Source organism: Populus alba, chromosome 5 (genome assembly GCF_005239225.2).
Source record: "Populus alba chromosome 5, ASM523922v2, whole genome shotgun sequence".
Taxonomy (NCBI): Eukaryota; Viridiplantae; Streptophyta; class Magnoliopsida; order Malpighiales; family Salicaceae; genus Populus; species Populus alba.
Window position 1 is genome coordinate 10,942,952 of NC_133288.1, and position 19,046 is coordinate 10,961,997.

The 19,046-nt window shown below is 33.9% G+C and overlaps 1 protein-coding gene across 1 annotated transcript; it reads right to left on the minus strand.

Annotated features, from left to right (window-relative positions):
- Positions 1–14,924: 14,924 nt before the first annotated feature.
- LOC118048290 (pentatricopeptide repeat-containing protein At3g50420-like) lies at positions 14,925–17,214 on the minus strand. The gene is given in 5 exon segments (XM_035057897.2): positions 14,925–15,143; positions 15,145–15,652; positions 15,655–15,691; positions 15,693–16,040; positions 16,042–17,214. Coding segments are annotated over 5 exon segments (2,085 nt in total). The 5' UTR covers positions 17,116–17,214; the 3' UTR covers positions 14,925–15,025.
- Positions 17,215–19,046: the final 1,832 nt, after the last annotated feature.

Sequence of the window (19,046 nt, forward strand, 5' to 3'; positions counted from 1 at the left end):
GAGCTATCAGAAAGTGAGTTTGTTTGAGGACACATATTAATTTGTTTATTGGAATAATGATGGATCGGTTCAAATTGGATTACAATGAAAATGGTTGCTTTGAGAAGAAGAAGAAGAAAGAAAGCAACTCAGAGAAGAAATGCGAGAGAGAGAGAGAGAGAGAGCGACAGGAGAGAATCGCAATTCATTTCGTTGATATATATTCTTTATGCAGTAATTCCTTTACAATATATCAATTCCATGAAGTATCAAGAGTACCACGACAAAGAGTTCTCCTTTTATTGTTACATAGATTACTTTTAAAATATTTTTTTATTTAAATAATAATATTTTTTTATTTTTTAAAATTTATTTTTAATATTAGCACATCAAAACGATATAAAAACATAAAAAATAATTTAATTTGAAGCTAATAAAACTTTAAAAAATTTAAAAAATATAGTTGGACCGCAATGCCAAATATCACCTCAGTAAAATAATGTGTATACAAGGCAACTTCTTACACAACTAAAAAATTGATTTACATCAATGGAATATTATGTCAGTGTATAAACCGTATTTCCATCAATATAATAATCATTGATGGAAACGTCATCAACGAGTGTCTCATCAAGCACTATCAAAATATTGCATATCACTAACAAAATATTCCATTAATATTTACACACTAATTCAGTCAGATTTAATCTTCTCGATGGAATTAAATACAAAAAAATATCATAAGAAAACATATCATCAGTGATTTCTATTATGTTGATAAATCCGCCAGTAATATATTCTCTAATATCTGTAAATATCATGTCACAAAAAAATTTACTGGCATCCATTGGGTTGGCAAATCCATCAATGATTATGGCATATTACCGACAAAATAAACCATTGGTAAGTCCATCTGTGATCATATGCATATTATTGACAGAATTAAACCATAAAGATTTACATCTAGTAATTGCAGGTGTTGTAGATGTTTTTCCAACTCTCTAGAAAATTTCGAAGGACTTATTCTGTTTGTGATTCAAAGTTAGTAATTTCATTAATATTCTATTTAATATTTTTTAGAATAAATAAATAAACAAAACAAGGAAAAAATTAAAAAAAGAATAAAACTAAATTTTTATTATTAATTTAAAAAACAATATTAAATATAATTTATCTAGTGGACAAAAGATAAATGAGGAGGAGGTGTTAGAGTTAGATCTGTGTTGGAACTAGGTGGGCGATGAGGTAGATCACATGTACTAGTGAGGGTTGATTGCAATTGTTCGAGGACATTTACTTTATCCCTCACGTCAGCCATCTCAGACACAAGTTGGGTCGACTCAGCACTAAACCAGGTTGTTTGAGCTTCAACTTTTTCTTGTACAATCACCTGGACGGTTGATGATTGCTGTTTGAACTCGATTGTAAGGAACCAACAATCAATATACTATGATTTGTCTATATATCCACGGTCCTAGTGTTAGAGATACCATAATCTAATTTTTATCGGGTTCACCAGACGACCTAGCCTTTAACCACAAATCCAAATTGAATTCCGGATGGGTTGAAGGATCGTCTTTGTGTCTCTTCTGCAATCACGTGTTATATGTTTTCTAAAAAGAAAAAAAAATTAAGAAAACCAAAGAAATACAAATAAAAAACCTAATAGAAGAGGTAAAAAAAGGAAAGCAATATTATGAGATATAATATGATGAAATTCAATGTAGTCATCTTAAATTTGGTGTTAAAAATAAGTTTGAATCTTGAAAATATGACCCGACAAATATAAAGGGTACAATGTAGACCCATAGTTCGAAAATTTATGAATTAATGATGAATATGGAAAATTTTATAAATCTAGGGTGAAAATGTTTAGAAAAGTATTTTGAAATTTTTTTAAAAAACAACTTAATGTATGATTTTACACGTGAATGACTCTAATCGTCAAATTAAGCCTGTGTACAATCACATAGGTTTTTAATTTGGAAAAATATTGAGAAGTATAATTAGGGGCACATTTAAGGTATTTAAAATCAAGTTGTTAAATTAAATATAGGTGGTAAGAAATGAAAAAAAGAAGTTATAACATTAGTTGTGATTTTGAAAACATGTGGAATTTAATTAAAAATAAAATAAAATTGAAAAGAATATTTGATGATATAGGAGTATTAGGTTTCAGCCAAATGAGATGTTTGGGGGGCGGGGTTCCAATTTTGTGATAGTTATGTAAGTATGTGGATGATTGAAAACTTTATGTGAATGTGAAATTAAGCAAAGTATATTGTGCACTACAAATGAAGAAAATTAGGAAATTGTATTAACTTGAACACATGAAAAATGTTGTAAGAGTTGGAAAGAATACTTAACAACTTGGGTGCTTTTGGTTTTGGCTAAATAAAATAAAATAACAATAGGAAAGAAGTCGTTTGATGATATGCAAAGTGTATGTGTAATTATATAACTAAAACTACAAGCATGCATATGATGTTTAAATGAGATTGGTTAAAAGAAAATCTTGATACCAAAACTTTAGGCATATGCAATGATGTTGTAAAGTCGATGGAAGGAACTATGAGCAATTAATCTTAGTGGCATGTAATTGAATGCTAATTTTAATGATTTTGAGACGTACGGGAAGATGGAAAAGATATTTTTAAATTGGCCAAATTGTTAGTTTAAAGAAATTGGAAAGAATTAAGGAGTTGTATTGAATATTCAATTAATAGGAATGTATAAAAGATGATGTGATATTATTGAAATGATGTGTTTGAGTGTTAAGGAAACATGATCATGGATTTTTATTGGGATGAAATGTTGTATTAGGCATGTATTAAGGAAATTTAAAATTTTTAGTGTGTGTTTATTTACATGAAAGAGTTATTACGGTGTATGGATATGCTAGCAATTTAATTTAATTTAATTTATGCGGTAAGTAATAATGGTATTTTGGTTGGCAATTATAGCAGAAACATACGGAAAGAAACATGATTTCTTAGAAGCTTGGATAACAAGATTTACAGTAAGCGATTGCCCCCTTTGCCTCTTTAATTATTTATACATACTTTTATAATAGTTAGAATTATAATGATAATTAAATTGTGTAGTGTATTATTGTTATTCTTGCTAATGGAAGTTGCATGCCTTCTAAGTAAAAATTGGTATGTAAATTGTAGTTAATCACATAGGTGGTAAGGTGTAGTACATTATTAGATGTTATTGTCCACAATGAAAAAAAAAAACCTTGTATCTATTACTGATTGATATGGTAGGAATCACATGTAATTCGTATTAGACTGCCATGACAGAAATTAATGTATATGTGTGTTTGTGTGAGAGATGAGAACCCTAAAATAACCAATGTGTGAGATAGTTGGTTGGTGAATAAATATTGTTATGGAAAAGGTGTTTGATATCATGATAACTTATTCAACAAATTCATTATTTCAAGTAATGATAAATACATTAAATGTGGTATGTTCTTATTTTCATATTAATATGTATGAAACTAGTTATTCGATAATGAGGTTAGTGCCCGGTAATAGACAGTGGAACTAGTTATCCTGGTTAATAGGAATAGTACCCTAGATAATAAGCTATTTGAGAAACTAATGACCGTAATTAATAGGATTTGTGTCCTGGGTAACGGGCAATCAAAGAAACTAATTACCCTAATAAATGAGAAATCAAAGAAACCAATTAATTTAGTAATGAAATAAATACCTGGTTTTAGGCTAGAGAGGACATTGATATGTCCTTACATTTTGCTAATTGTACTTATTTGTAAGGCTATAGGTAAAAAAATAAACTATTACGTAGTAAATATATAGAAGAAATAATAACAAATAATCATTATGTATAATATTGATTGGATTTGGTATTAAAAATTTTTTAGGTACTTCGCAACATCATGCCAAGTAGTAGATCATGTATTTGGTATTAACAATAACATGTAATTGAGCAAAGTGTAAATGAGTTTGGCTATGTTGACATGTTAATGATTAGGTATTCAATTAGCCCTACAGATAAAGTTTAATAAAAAAGAAAGATGATTTGAGTATGTTTTGTAAGTTTAAAAGTAATGGAAGAGTATGTGATAAATTATAAATAATAAAAATGGACTTGAAATAAATGGAATGAATAATGAATCGAGAAAATTTTTCAATATAACAAGGGTGTTATATGAATTGAAATACGATGTATCATAGATATAATAAATGCTAGCGAAGTAAAATGACAACATGAATTAAATATATTGTAGATTAAAGAACGATGTAAATTAAACATGTTTACATAATAAGTTACGATATGCATTAAAGATGGTTGAGAAAGGAAAATATTATATTATTTATGTGTTGATGAAATAAATTGTGGGGTAAATCCCATGTGTTATGAAATAATAATATAAACTAAATATATTCATAAAGTAGAAAGAGTTATGAAATAAATCTGAGATGAAAAGAAACATTGTATGAAAGTATTTAAATGAGTCCAATCAATTTTAAAGTTGTAAGGAATAAATCGTATATTGATGTTTTAAACTAGATTATGAATGAAAAAGTTATCATGATGTAAGAATGATAACATGATGGACAAAATGATGGAAATAATATTTTTCGGGGAATTATGAAAATGCATATTGTTGGAAATTGATATAAAATCAACATTCTTAAATAAAAAATTATGAAATTAGTTTTGATTTTATAGTGATTAAACATTAGTAACTAGAATGATACAAATGTTTAATATGATTTAAATTGTAATTTTGTGTCACGGGTAAATTCCTTTGAGAAAATCAATTTCTTAGGTCACCAAGTTATGTAGTTTATGTAGAGAGAATATTTGTATTTTTAGAGAATGTGAATGTGATTTTAACATGAGTTTTAATAAATTGTGTTCATTATTAAAATTGTTGAAAGGTTTTTGGGACTTTTCTTATAAAAAAAAAAATTGCTCATATTTTTACACAAGTATCAATGGAAATAAGTATAAACACATTAGAATGTGTGGGGTGTTACATTGTACCCTTATATATCTATCATCTCTTTGTATATATGTTTCCATATATAACTCCATCAAAGTTAGCTTGTGCCCAAGTTGTGTAGCTGGAAAAATAACTCATTAGTTAAACACTCTCACAAATAATCACTAGCTTTTGAAGAAAAACATTTAAAAATAACACAAGCTCTTATCGTCGTTTTGTATGGTTAATAAGAGGAAACAATCCATTAATATTCTTGCTAATAAAACCATGAGTCTCCTTGTTTCTATTCGAGGACTCACTCTGTGAACACCTCCTAAAACCCTTTGACATCAAGAACTCTGGATATCTTTCCGATTACTCTTAGTGATGTGGGGAGGTCTAGAATTCTTTCACACTTCAAAGTCATTTAACTCTTCTCTTCTCTTAGCATATGAACGTGTGTTATACTTTAATGCATGCAACCTAGTTCAAAAATTCATTAAACTTGAAAAAATAAAAAATAAATTACAATTTTATAAAAAAATATAAACTTCACACATTAAAACTTACCTGGTTGGGCTATGATTTTTCCAAACTCAACCCCACATTGGGTTTGGACGCGACCACATTCACCTCGATGTTGGATAAGGACGCATCCTTGCCCAACCACATGTTAGGACTGGATGCCACTGCGCCCAACCCCACTTTGGGTCTGGGCACGATCTCATTCACCTCCATGTTGGACTGGGACGCATCCTTGCCCAACCCCATGTTGGGATTGGATGCGACCGTGCCCAACCCCACATTGGCCCTGGACTTGTCCCCGCCCAACTCCATGTTGGGTCTAGATGTGTCCGTACCCAACCCCACGTTGGGTCTCGACGCGACCGCGACCATCTCCATGATGGACCGGGACATGTCCTCGCCCAACCCCACGTTGGAACTATACATACAACATAGAGTGAAAATGATATTTTTCTTAAGAAAAAAAAATGCATATGACCACATAAGTAGCTCAAATTAAGCAGAATTACATGAGTTCTCAATCAAAACCTCCTTCCAAAATTTTTAAAACTATGTATGTACTCAAAATCTTAGAAGAACTTTGATTGAACTGAATATGTCTCAGCATTTTTTTTTCGACTCCTTTTCACCCAAAAAAGAAGAGAGGAGAGATTTAAGACTAGTTAACTTTACAAACAATTAAAAACTTGATATTTTGTAGCAAACTCCCTAGAAGTATTGTTGGACACAATCAACCGTAAATTTACTTATTTACCAAAGAATTGAAGTTGCCCAATCCGAACAAAGGGGACAACCAGAAAAGGAGCAAAAACATGGTAAGAAATGGAATGCAAAAAATTGGTTAGAAATGTTAATTATAGCATTCATAGAAATTGGGAACATCTATATAAAGCCAGGCACTCCATTTTCCATGTTTTTTTTCCATGCTTGTAGTAATCAAGGCACTTTAAGGTTTAGTTTGATGAAGATAAGATTTTTCAGAGAGTTGAGCTATTTGATAAACTTCAGAATTGTATATTTCACCACACTGGGAATATTACAATTGTTGACATATATATACACAGCTTTGCAGGTTTGAATTTAGAAAGTAAGCTAAGATTACGTCTTGACATTTACACTGCATTTACATTGAAGATTTGTCTGCCGTTACAAGCTTGATATTATGCTTGAATGATGGTTGCAGGATCATGTGCAAGAGGCAAATGAATATTGGCTGAATCTGGGGGAATTTGAATATTGGCTGAATCTGAGGGGATTTCCTTTATACGCTCCCGCAAGATGGATGAGCCATCAGCTAAGCCAATCTTGAGCAGTAAGGAACGCAGACGCTGGGAAGACAGAGGCTTCGTTAGAAAGTCTGCCAGTTGGTCATGAGTGTTGACATGCTGAACATTGAGGATCTTCTTGTGAACCATATCACGAACAAAGTGGAGGTCTATCTGAATGTGTTTCATCCGGGAATGCTGAACTGGATTGAAGCTAAGGTGTGTAGCTCCCAGGTTGTCACACAACAACCTTGGCGGAGATGAAATTGGGAGACACAGTTCTTTGAACAGGGACAACAGCCAAACTGTTTCAGACGTAGCAGTGGCAAGGGAACGATACTCAGCTTCTGTGGAGGACCTGGCGACTGCACGTTGTTTCTTTGAGCTCCACGAGATGGGATTGAGCCCAAGGAATGTAATGTAAGCTGAGGTGGAGGTGCGATCATCATAATTCCCAGCCCAATCAGCATCAGCAAAAGTGGTGATATCAAATGAAGACTGACGATTTATGTGAATGCTAAGGAAGATGGTTTGCTTCAAATAGCGGAGCAGGCGTTTAGCAGCTGACCAGTGAGTGACCGTAGGTTGATGCATGAATTGTGACAGCTTATTAACAGTGAAGGAAACATCAGGACGAGTAAGAGACAAATATTGTAATCCACCGATGATGCTTCGAAATTCAGTGCTGTCACAGGGAGCTGTGCCATCAATAAGCTTGAGCTAGACCGAAGTGGACATAGGAGAAGAGACATCCTTAGCACCCTGCATATTAGTTTTGAAGAGAAGATCCCGTATGTATTGATGTTGCGATAAGAACAACCCGTTTTTGGTGGGTATAACATCCAGCCCCAGAAAATGATGAAGTGCACCCATATCTTTTAATGAGAATTGGATGCTAAGTTGATCAATCACATGAATCAGGAAGGATGGAGTGTTACCAGTGAGAACGAGATCATCCACGTAGACCAGCAAGTAACACAGAACATCTGCACTGTGAAAGATAAATAGAGAAGGATCGGCTCTTGAGCTGGTGAATCCCAGCTTCAGAATGGCTTGTTGCAGAGCAGAATACCAGGCACGAGGGGCCTGTTTGAGGCCATAAATAGCCTTGTTTAACCGACAGACATGATGGGGAGTGGAGGTATCGTGGAACCCCGGTGGCTGTAACATGTAGATTGTTTCCTGCAGGTTCCCATGCAAAAATGCATTGTTTACATCTAACTGCCGTAATGGCCACCCCTGTGTGACAGCCACGGTGAGAACTGTTCTGATGGTGGCAGGTTTCACAACTGGACTGAACGTTTCCTTGTAGTCGAGACCAGGCCGCTGATGATATCCTTTTGCAACCAAACGGGCTTTGAACCGAGCAATGGAGCCATTAGGATGTCGTTTGATTCGAAAAACCCATTTGCACCCAACTGGTTGGCAGTCAGTAGGAGGCGGTACCAGCTCCCATGTGCCATGCCTCATGAGGGCTGTGAGTTCCTCAGACATTGCTGATCTCCAGTGTGGCTCACGAAGAGCCTGTCCCACACAGGTTGGTTCTACAGTTTTTGGGATGGGGTGTTTTGTGGTGATGTTAAGTTGTTTGGGTTTATAAATGTTATTCATGGAACGGGTGACCATGGAGTGAGGTCGGGTGGGTGCAGGATTGGGTGATGAGGGAGGTGAGCTTGAAGAAGGTGCACAAATAACTGATGAGGGTGGGTGACTGGGATCTGGTAGTGGAGATGAGGCAGGCTGAAAACTGTGAGAAGTAGGAGAAGATGAAGGTATGAGTGCATGTGAATTAAAAGATACAGTGGGGGAGTCATTACCTGAGGAAGCAGTGAGAGTGGATATCCTTGCCGAAGTCACTGGTGGAGGCGCAGGAGGAGATGAAAGAGGACCATGAACAGAGGAGTCACTTGTCGGGCTGGGTGTGGAAGGATGGCTTGAGGAGAAACCATTGGCATTTTCATGAAAGATGACATGGCGTGATTGGTAGAGACGGTTGGTTAGGGGATCAAGGCAGCTGTATGCATTTTGGGTTAAGGAGTAGCCTACGAAAATACAAGGAATTGATTTTGGTTGTAACTTGTTTGTGTTATATGGCCGAACAAGAGGAAAACAAAGACAACCGAATTTTTTTAGCTTTTTATAATTTGGAGGCTGTGTAAACAAAGTTTCAAACGGAGATTTATGGTGGAGGAGAGGTGTGGGTTGCCGGTTAATAAGATATGCAGCGGTGGAAAAAGCATAGGGCCAATACTGAAGGGGAAGGGATGCATCATGTAGTAATGTGAGACCGGTTTCAACCAAGTGACGATGACGACGCTCAGAAACACCATTTTGTTGCGGTGTATGAGGAGCTGTGGTGTAATGACTGATTCCATTTGTTGTAAAATATTGTTTTAAGGCAACAAATTCACCACCATTATCAGAATAAACAGATTTAATTTTTAATTGAAACCGGTTTTCAACAAGATTTTTGAATTGGGGAAATATGATGCGGACACTGGATTTTGTCTCCATATGATAAAACCAAATGTATTTCGTGAAATGATCAACAAAAATGAGATAGTAACGAGCCCCAGTAATGCCAATTGTACTTGAAGGACCCCACACATCAGTATAAAGTAAGTCAAGAGGGGCATGACTCAAGAGACTATTTTGACGAAATGGTTGACGATGAGCTTTATTAATAGAACATGAGGAACAAAGAGAAATATTATTTTTTTTTTTATTTATTGTTGGAAGGGAAAAGGATTTGATAAGGTGAGTGACCAATTTAGGAGATGGATGCCCAAGACGTTTGTGTCATCTGTCCATGGAGACCCTTTCATGCACATTAGCAACAACAGGATGAGAAGACTGCACCATTGACTTCGGAAGGATGTAAACACCATTCTCACATGCTCCTTGGAATAGAACCGCTCCCGTGATCTTGTCCTTAACAAAAAAGAAAGAGGGGTGAAGCTCAATAAAGACATGATTTTGACGAGTAAATTGATGAGCAGATATGAGATTTTTTTGTAGATTAGGAACACAAAGGGTGTCATTTAAATGGAAAGTACGTGTGGGGGAATGAAGATGTAAGGAGCCAATTTGAGAAATAGGCAAACCTGAACCATCACCAATGATAACTTCGTCAGTGCCATCGTATTTGGAATGAATAGATAGATTAGCAAGATCACCAGTAATATTATGAGACGCGGCTGAGTCTATAAGCCATTTTGTATCCTGTGCGGGTGAGGTGGAAGTGCAGTTCGCTGTTGGGGTGGTACACCGAAACCGACTGCAGTGTTTTGCAGTATGACCCATGCGATCACAGAGTTGGCACTTTGGAGCTGGAGGAAAACGACGTGGTCCATGATTTTTGTTGCTGTCTCTCGGATTGCCAGGCTGGCGATAGTGAGCTGGAGGTTTATTTCTTTGGCCATATGATCTGTCAAAAAAGTGGGGTTTTGGGGCAGATTTAAAAGACTGATTTTCTTGATTATACGAAGCCCGTCGGTGCGTGTAGTTTGCAGAAGCAATCAGTGGATGGGAGGAGGCTTCAAGGCGGCGAAGATATGCATCATGACTTATAAGGAGATCATGAAGTTCCTCAAAAGTGAGTGGTCGTTCTCGAGCGCGAATAGGGCCTGCAATTTCACGAAAGTCAGTTCCCAGGCCATTTAGGATATAGAGTGTTAGATCATCTTCAGAGATTGGGTGATCTATGAGGGAGATTTCGTCTGCCAACGATTTTACAGAGTGAAGATAAGTTTGAATTGACTGGTTGCCCTTCTTTATCATTGTGAGTTCTTCCTTAAGTTGCATTGCTCTTGTTCTGGACTTGCTTGCATACAGAGAATGCAATTTATGCCATGCATCCTTTGATGTCTTGGCCATGGAGATGAGAGGAGTAATAACGGTGGATGTGGATGCCAAAATGGCACTGAGGATAAGCTTATCTTGCCTTATCCAGTGTGTTCGTTGGACGGCACAGACTGCTGTGCTGGTGGATACGGGGCAGATTTTTTCTCCAGTGACATAATCAAGAAGATCATACCCGATGAGTAAGGCTTCAAACTAAGCGCGCCATTGAAGAAATGTAGAGGGGGTAAGTTTATCATTTATCTGGGATGTGATGTTGAGGGCAATCAGAGGTGTTTCAGTTGGAGAGGATGGGGTTGAGATAGGATTGTGAGGGATCAAATTCTCGTTGGAGATTTGTTGCTCTGATACCATGATGAAGATAAGATTTTTCAGAGAGTTGAGCTATTTGATAAACTTCAGAATTGTATATTTCACCACACTGGGAATATTACAATTGTTGACATATATATACACAGCTTTGCAGGTTTGAATTTAGAAAGTAAGCTAAGATTACGTCTTGACATTTACACTGCATTTACATTGAAGATTTGTCTGCCGTTACAAGCTTGATATTATGCTTGAATGATGGTTGCAGGATCATGTGCAAGAGGCAAGTGAATATTGGCTGAATCTGAGGGGATTTCCTTTATATAGTTTTTACCCTTACAAGTGCCCATTATGGCTCACCTCATCGATCTTCCATATTATTTTGGTTTTCATATTTTTCACTGAGCTTCACAAATTAGCTGGTACGTAATCATCGATCTACTAAATCCATGTATGCATTAACATCGCAATTGAATTGCTTATATACTCTTTACATGGGTGCTATGCAAAAGCTCAAGGGATCGGTGTGAGTTACCCCAGAAATGCAGACAACCTTCCAAAAGCAAAAGATGTCGTAGCATATGTAAGTCTCAAAACATTCGGAGAATTCGCCTTCATGATCCAAGGCATGATGTTCAACAAGCGCTGAAAAATACAGGAATAAAAGTTATTCTTGGGTGGGCTATAGTCCAGGTCAAGATTTTATTAATATTTTTAAATTAGTTTTATATATAAAAATTTTATAATTCTTAATTGAGTTATTAAAAAATTTTAAAATTTTGCATGGAGCCTTCTAATATGATGCTTTAAGTTGGGTTAAAATTTTAAAATTTTTGGAGAAATTCAGAAATTTGATGAAAAATCACAATTTGACCAGTTTTACGTTATTGAGTGTAATTTTCAATCAGACCATTAAATTGAGCTGAAATTTTACAAGGGATCTTAAAACATATTGAGTAAAATCTAGTTAAAATTTTAGGATGAACAGAGCTTGAGAGTGCTAATAATAATAATAAAAAAAAAAGACCGTCAAATAAAGCAAAACAACTCATTAAGGGTAAAATTATTATTTGCCATTAAAAAATAAAAACAAATCAGCAATTCTTTTATTTTATATGTTGTCGACTGGGCAGAAACAGAACATGAAAGAAAGAAAAGAAAAGACAAGAGAGAAAGACAGAAAAGTAAGGGAAAAACATTAAAAAAAAAAAATCCAAGGAAAAATAAAAGAAAAGTAAGAGAATAATCTTGTAAATTTACAAAAGTCTAACTTATAAAATACAAATCTAAGAAAGAACCAAGTGAAGGAAGGATGAATTGAGAGAGGAAAAAATTTTAATTACTTTGTTTTCCAGTTGATATGAGATTGCTATTTTATCCCGGTTAAGTGGTTGTTACAATATCGATTTAGATTCGATTATAAATGAATTATATTCCACAAAATATCGAATGATATAATTTCAATAATAAGTTTATTTTTACTTTCATTTAATTTTATGTATTTTTAAAATTATTTTTTAATATTTTAAATAATATATTTAAATTAAAACTTTATTACTAACTTTAAAAGTTTATATCCATAAATTAATAATTTATCTTTTAAAAAAGTTATATAAGGAAAAATTTCTGACACCTTTCCAGATCACGAGGTACCTACTTATGCAAGATTTGCAAGGACATGGGTCAGAAGAAATGTTTTATGGTTGACACGTTGCATCAACTTCGATGCATTGCTATAGGAGATGAAAATATTCTGGCTAATACGGCTTTAAATCAGTACGTGGTTCCTGCCATGATAGGTCTTAGAGAAGCTCAAAAGACAGCCAATGTATCGGTCCTGTGTCCCCTGCGATGCATTCCTCCTTCCTCAGCGTACTTCGAGACTCCTGTCCTTCCAATTGTCCTACCCATTGTTCCTTCCTCAGCGTGTATAGGATGCAGCTTATTCTGCACTTGAAAAGGTTGATGCATTAAATGTCAATCAAGCTTATCAATTTTGCTTTGATAGGTTTTTTGTTTTTTTAATTAGAATAAAATATTTTAATTTCAAGATGTTTTGATATACCGGTGAAGATTATATAATTTCAAACAAATATTATTATGTAATAAAATATAATGTCAAATAAATATTATTTTAAAATTTAAAATATTTCTAAATAGTCAAAATTATTTTAACTTAAAAATAATTTAGTTTAAATAAAATATCAAAATATTATGAAAGTAAAATGTTTTAACACAAATATTTTAAATATAAAGTTAGGTCAATATTATCAAGGCTAGTGAGATCTAAAGCATCACTTATTTTGTTCAAATTCCTACAAATGTGTGTGTGTGTGTGTATAACATGAATATAAACTATATATATTAGTGATAAATCTAATTTTAAAAAAATCAATATCATTGTTATTGAAAATAGTAATTAAAAAGAGCTTTTGTATACTTGGATGGTTTAATTAATTAAATTGAACAAGATTTAATTTGATTCAATGACTTTTCAAGACTGGAACAAAACATGTGAAATGAAACCAGAATATTCCGACTGAATTTTAGTTAAAAAATACAAAACGGATTGAAATTTAAAATGAGATAAAAAAATATTTTGTTTTGTTTTATTTTTTTGAATTGGTATAAAATATTTATATTATTTTAAATAAAACAAAATGAAATTGACGGTTGCCAGTGCACAAACTTGTAACAACAACTTGATGAAGCGTTTGAGCAATAATGTGGGGACGCCAATGAGGTACCGAAGGGGACTAGAGAGCTATATATTTTCCTTGTTTGTTCAAGAATTCAAAAATGGCAAGAATTGGTACGGTTGTTTTACCCCAACATGACGGAGGTCTCCCCCCGTAATTTCTGGTACGTTCTGCCGTGGAGAGGATGAAGGATCATCAACTTCTGCCACAGACACTCATCTTGTCTGTGTAGAGTACTTGAGCATTGCAAATTGGCTGTGCTTTTTCTTGTTTAAAAATAAAGTTATAACTTAATAGGACAAACACCACAAGCCCTACAAATACTATATAGTAAGGTAATTGTGGACAAATACTATGTAGTTTTATTTTTATATCCAAAAGATATTTTGATAATATTTGATGTTTATGAATACATGCAATCTATTGTTAGGTAGATCATGGCTATATGAAAAGAATGGCATATATGATAGAGGGAGTAACATGTATACCTTATTATTAAAAGGAAGTGTATAGTGTTGGCATCTAGAAGAGAAAGGGTAGTTGTTAAGAGTAAGCATAAAAATATATTATTTTTATCCCAATTTATAAAGGATGAAGAGAAGAAAAAGAGTATATAGAATCAGCCATAAAAATATATCGTACTTTTTCTTATATTATTCTGATTCTATATACTCTTTTCTTCTCTTCATCCTTTATAAATTGGGATAAAAATAATATATTTTTTATGCTTACTCTTAACAACTACCCTTTCTCTTCTAGATGCCAACACTATACACTTCCTTTTAATAATAAGGTATACATGTTACTCCCTCTATCATATATGCCATTCTTTTCATATAGCCATGATCTACCTAACAATAGATTGCATGTATTCATAAACATCAAATATTATCAAAATATCTTTTGGATATAAAAATAAAACTACATAGTATTTTGTCCACAATTACCTTACTATATAGTATTTGTAGGGCTTGTGGTGTTTGTCCTATTAAGTTATAACTTCTTTAGCTCTATTTTTATTTATTTATTTAAATAGTTGTAAACTTTTTAGAAAAAATCTACTATTCGAAGAGAAAATATTTAATAATTAAATTTTGAATTCTTTTTATTTATTAATATTTTGAAAATATTTAAAAATCTACTTAATTAATAGTTTTATTTATTTATTTAAAGAGCTGTCAATGTCCTAGAAAAATCTACTATTTGAAGAGAAAATATTTAATAATTCAATTTTTTTTATGTGGAGACCTTTTAGTAATTAAATTAGCAACAGACCTCACAATGTTGACTCCTAGGCTAGAGAGGCATGAAAAGCAATCAGTAGAATGGGTTGTAAAAATAGGGCGGGCTGCTGAAGGCTAGGATCAATTACGCCCATGGAATGAAGAACGGTAGTCTAATCCAAACAAACTATCAATTCTGGAGACTTAAAAGTTTTTGAAGTTCATCACCTTCCCTTCCAATCTACGCAATTCAGCTCGGGCTTCATCAATCATCGGGTTTGATTGGTCACTGGAATAAAATACATGAACATCATTTTTGTCCTTCAATCCAGCTTAGTCCAGGGTCTTTTTCGATCATCAGTCCACTTATCTTTCTCCTCATTCCGGCAGCAGCCTCCCATCTCCCTGCAGAGGCATAAAGATTTGAAAGCAGAATGTGTGTTGCACTGTCTTCTGGCTCTAATTGTAATATTTCTTCTGCTGCGCGAACTCCTATTTTCAAATTCCTTTTATTGACACAAGAGCTCAGCAAGGTTCGCCATAATTCCAAATGATCTTTGCTGTAAGTTGATTTGATAATCAGTTCTTCTGCCTCGTCCAGCAATCCTGCTCGGCTTAATAAACTAACCATGCAAGAGTAATGCTTAGGACCAGGTATAACATCATTTTTCTTTATATGACTCCACAAGAGCTTTCCTTCTTCAACCAAACCACCATGGCTGCAGGCGGACAGCAGGGACAAAAATGTTACTTGATCAGGTCTTTGACCATTGACTAAAATCTTCGCAAAGATTATCATCGCCTCCTCTGCCTTTCCATGTTGGCTATAGCCCCAAGCATCGAATTCCAGCACTTCAAATCAGGGTTTGAAAACTTGGGAAAATATTGATCGAGCAGCATGAAGGTCGCCATTTTTTGCATACATATGTACAAGACTTCCACAAACAGATACTTCAGCATCACATCCTCTTTTTACAGTCTGAGTATGAATCATCTCTCCTTGGTTTAAAGTTGCCAGGTCAGCACAGGCACTCAAAGCTCCGCTGAGAGCAAAACTGTCAATCTTGTAGCCTTCATGACACATCAAGCTGAATAATTTTATTGCACTTTCCCCACCACCCAATCTAGAATGACCCATAATCATTTCAGTCCAGAGAACAACATCCTTCTCTTCAATCATATTGAAAACCTGTTCAGCGGATTCAGTATCCCCATTTTTTCAGATACATTGACAATAATGTAGTTCCTATGAAGACACTCCTCTCCGAACCCACTTTCATAACCTGGGCATGAAGAGGTTTCCCATAACAAGTTGCCGAAAATGCACTAGTAGCGGAAATAACAGCAGCAAAAGTGTATTCATCTGGTTTAGGAAGAAACACTCCTACCAACTGGAGGAACAGATTCATAGCATCCGCGCCCTCTCCATTTTCCGCATATCCAGAAATCATTGAGTTCCAAGATACTAAATCTGGGTTCTCAATTTTATTAAAGACATTAAATCCAGTTTCGGTGTCACCACAACTGCAATACATGTCAAGCAATGCATTTTGCAAAGGCAAATCGGCTAGTACATTCAAAACAATAACTTGTGCATGGATAACTTGTCCACACCTACAATCTCCCAATTTACCACAAGCATTCAATATCATTGAGTATGTGAACTCGGTTGGAACAATGCCATGCCTCACCATTTTACCAAATAATAAAACCCCTTCCTCTAACCTCTCATTTTTCAAATTCCCAAAAATCATGGAATTCCACAAAACAACATCCTTCTGTACAACACAACCAAAAACTTTGTTTGCAGATTCCAGATCCCCACAATTCGAATACATCCCGAGCAATGATGTCTGAACAAACACATCATTAAAATACCCATGCTTAACAGATTGACCATGGACCAATGACCCCATAAACCAATCCTCAAGCAAACAACAAGCTTGAAGTGAACTCGAGAAAGTTGACCCATTAGGCGTCAAACCTTGAGTACCCATCAGCGCAAATAACTTCAAACTCAATAACCCATGATTAGAATCTCTAGAAAAAGCTGAAATTAATGCATTATACGAAACAATATTTCTTTGAGGCATTTTGTCGAACAGTTTCTTTGCGTTGAAAAGAGAACCGCAACGCGCGTACATAGAGAGGATGTTGTTGTTCAAATATGGACATTGTGCATAGCTTGTTGAGATCGTGGTTGTGAGGATTAGAGCGTGGAGTTGATAAGCCTTTCGGAGAGAGGTTATGGTAGTGCATTTTTGTATCAGTGTCGTTAAAGATAGAGGGTTCATATAAAAAAAGATCAGTTAACTGCTGCACCCGCCCACAATTGATCTAAAAAGGGCTTGAATGGAATGATGAACTACATGTCGCTTCATTTTGGTGCTTATGTAAATACGGAGCTGTTCCATGTCGTAAGAGGTTCCCTCATTGAGGGTTACTCCATATTGAAGGTTACTCCATGTCAAATTCTACTTTTTAATAATTACTTCTATCAATATTTATATTTATGAAAGTTGCTTTTTAAGATTTTATAGGACAAAAATATAGGTCACACTATATAAGCTTAGGATGTTTTTAAAAAAATATAGTAGTGATGGTGATTTAAAGTGTTTTTTATTTAAAAATACATTAAAATAATATTTTTTTAATTTTTAAAAGTTCTTTTAATCTGTTCATATCAAAATGATCTGAAAATATAAAAAAATTTAATTTTAAATAAAAATAAATTTAAATTTTACAAGAATGTGGTTTGAACCGTGTTTCCAAAGAGTAAGAGTGATCATTTTCGGTTCGGTTCAGTTTTTATAAAAAACAAATAACAAAATCGAATTTAAAAAAAAAAAACCAGTTCAAACCAATCGGTTTTGGTTTGGTTCGGTTTTTTAGGATAAAAACCAGTTCAAACTAGTTTGACTCGGTTTTTTCAGTTTGGCTTGGTTCGGCTCGGTTTTTTTTTCGATTTGGGTTCGGTTCGGTTTTTTCTGTTTCAGGCTTATAAAATTGAAATCGAACCGGTCGGTTTTTTCAAAATTTTAATCGGTTTTTTTTTTAATCGGCTTTTCGGTTTTTTTGCTTACCCCTACCAAATAGTCTCTTCATCTCCTTTAAAAATCTACAACATTAGAAAGAGAAATGAATAGGGGTGAGAAGAAAAACTGATTAAACCGGAAAAAATAACAACCGAAAAAATCAAATTGTGAAAAAAAACTGATCCAAACCAACCGGTTTAGTTTTGGTTTTTTAAACCTGAAACCGAAAAAATCAAACCGATCCAAACTGAAAAAATAGAGCCAAAACGGAAAAAAAAACGAGTCAAAACCAAGCCAAAACCGAGCCAAACTGGTTTGAACTGATTTTTGTTCTAAAAAAATCAAACCAAACTGAAACTGATACCAACCGGTTTCAGTTCGGTTTTAGTTTTTTTTTATTTGGTTTAGTTATTTTTTTTTAATAAAAACCAAACCAAACCAAAAATAATTTATACCTAAAAATAAAGAAAAAACAAAGAGCTCTCTAGGAGCAAAATCATCAAGAAGAAATTGAATTCATAAAAACAAAATGAAGCGAGTTGGGTGCACCATTCATTACTATCAAGACTTAATTTCTAACTACTTCAAACTAACCATTGATGTTTCTCAAATTAAATAAACTAAGCTTAAACCCACTGTGTTATTGATCATATAATAAAAGGAGAGTGCTTGAAATAGATGGATCAAATCTGTGGTATTCAATAGAAGAGTAACTAAAAGATATTAACACTACCAGGAAATTAAAAAACAATAACAAAATATTCTATTAACATTTAGACAAATACTTCTTCGTTAATGTTAAATGTTGACAGGATAGGCAACTAAATATTCACGCTAAACAATTAGATTTTATTGTTCATTTTTTATTTGCAACTAGTTTCCTGACAAAATTATCAATCACCTATTCCATCAATAAATCTTAAATATTATGTAAGTTTTATAAAAAAATATTCACAATGGGTGCAAAGATTCCAATGAAATCCCTAATGGGATTTCCTTTTCCGTCGACATTTTCATAATTTTATTTTGTTAGATTGCATGTTATTTATGTATTTGATTGTTGTTTGTGTTGGAATCATATTATGTTTAGGATTTCATGATGTGGTTGTTAAATTTAAAAATGTATGTAAATTTGTTAGGTCATCATGTTGTTATTTTTAGATAAAAGTTATATTTGATTTTAATATCTA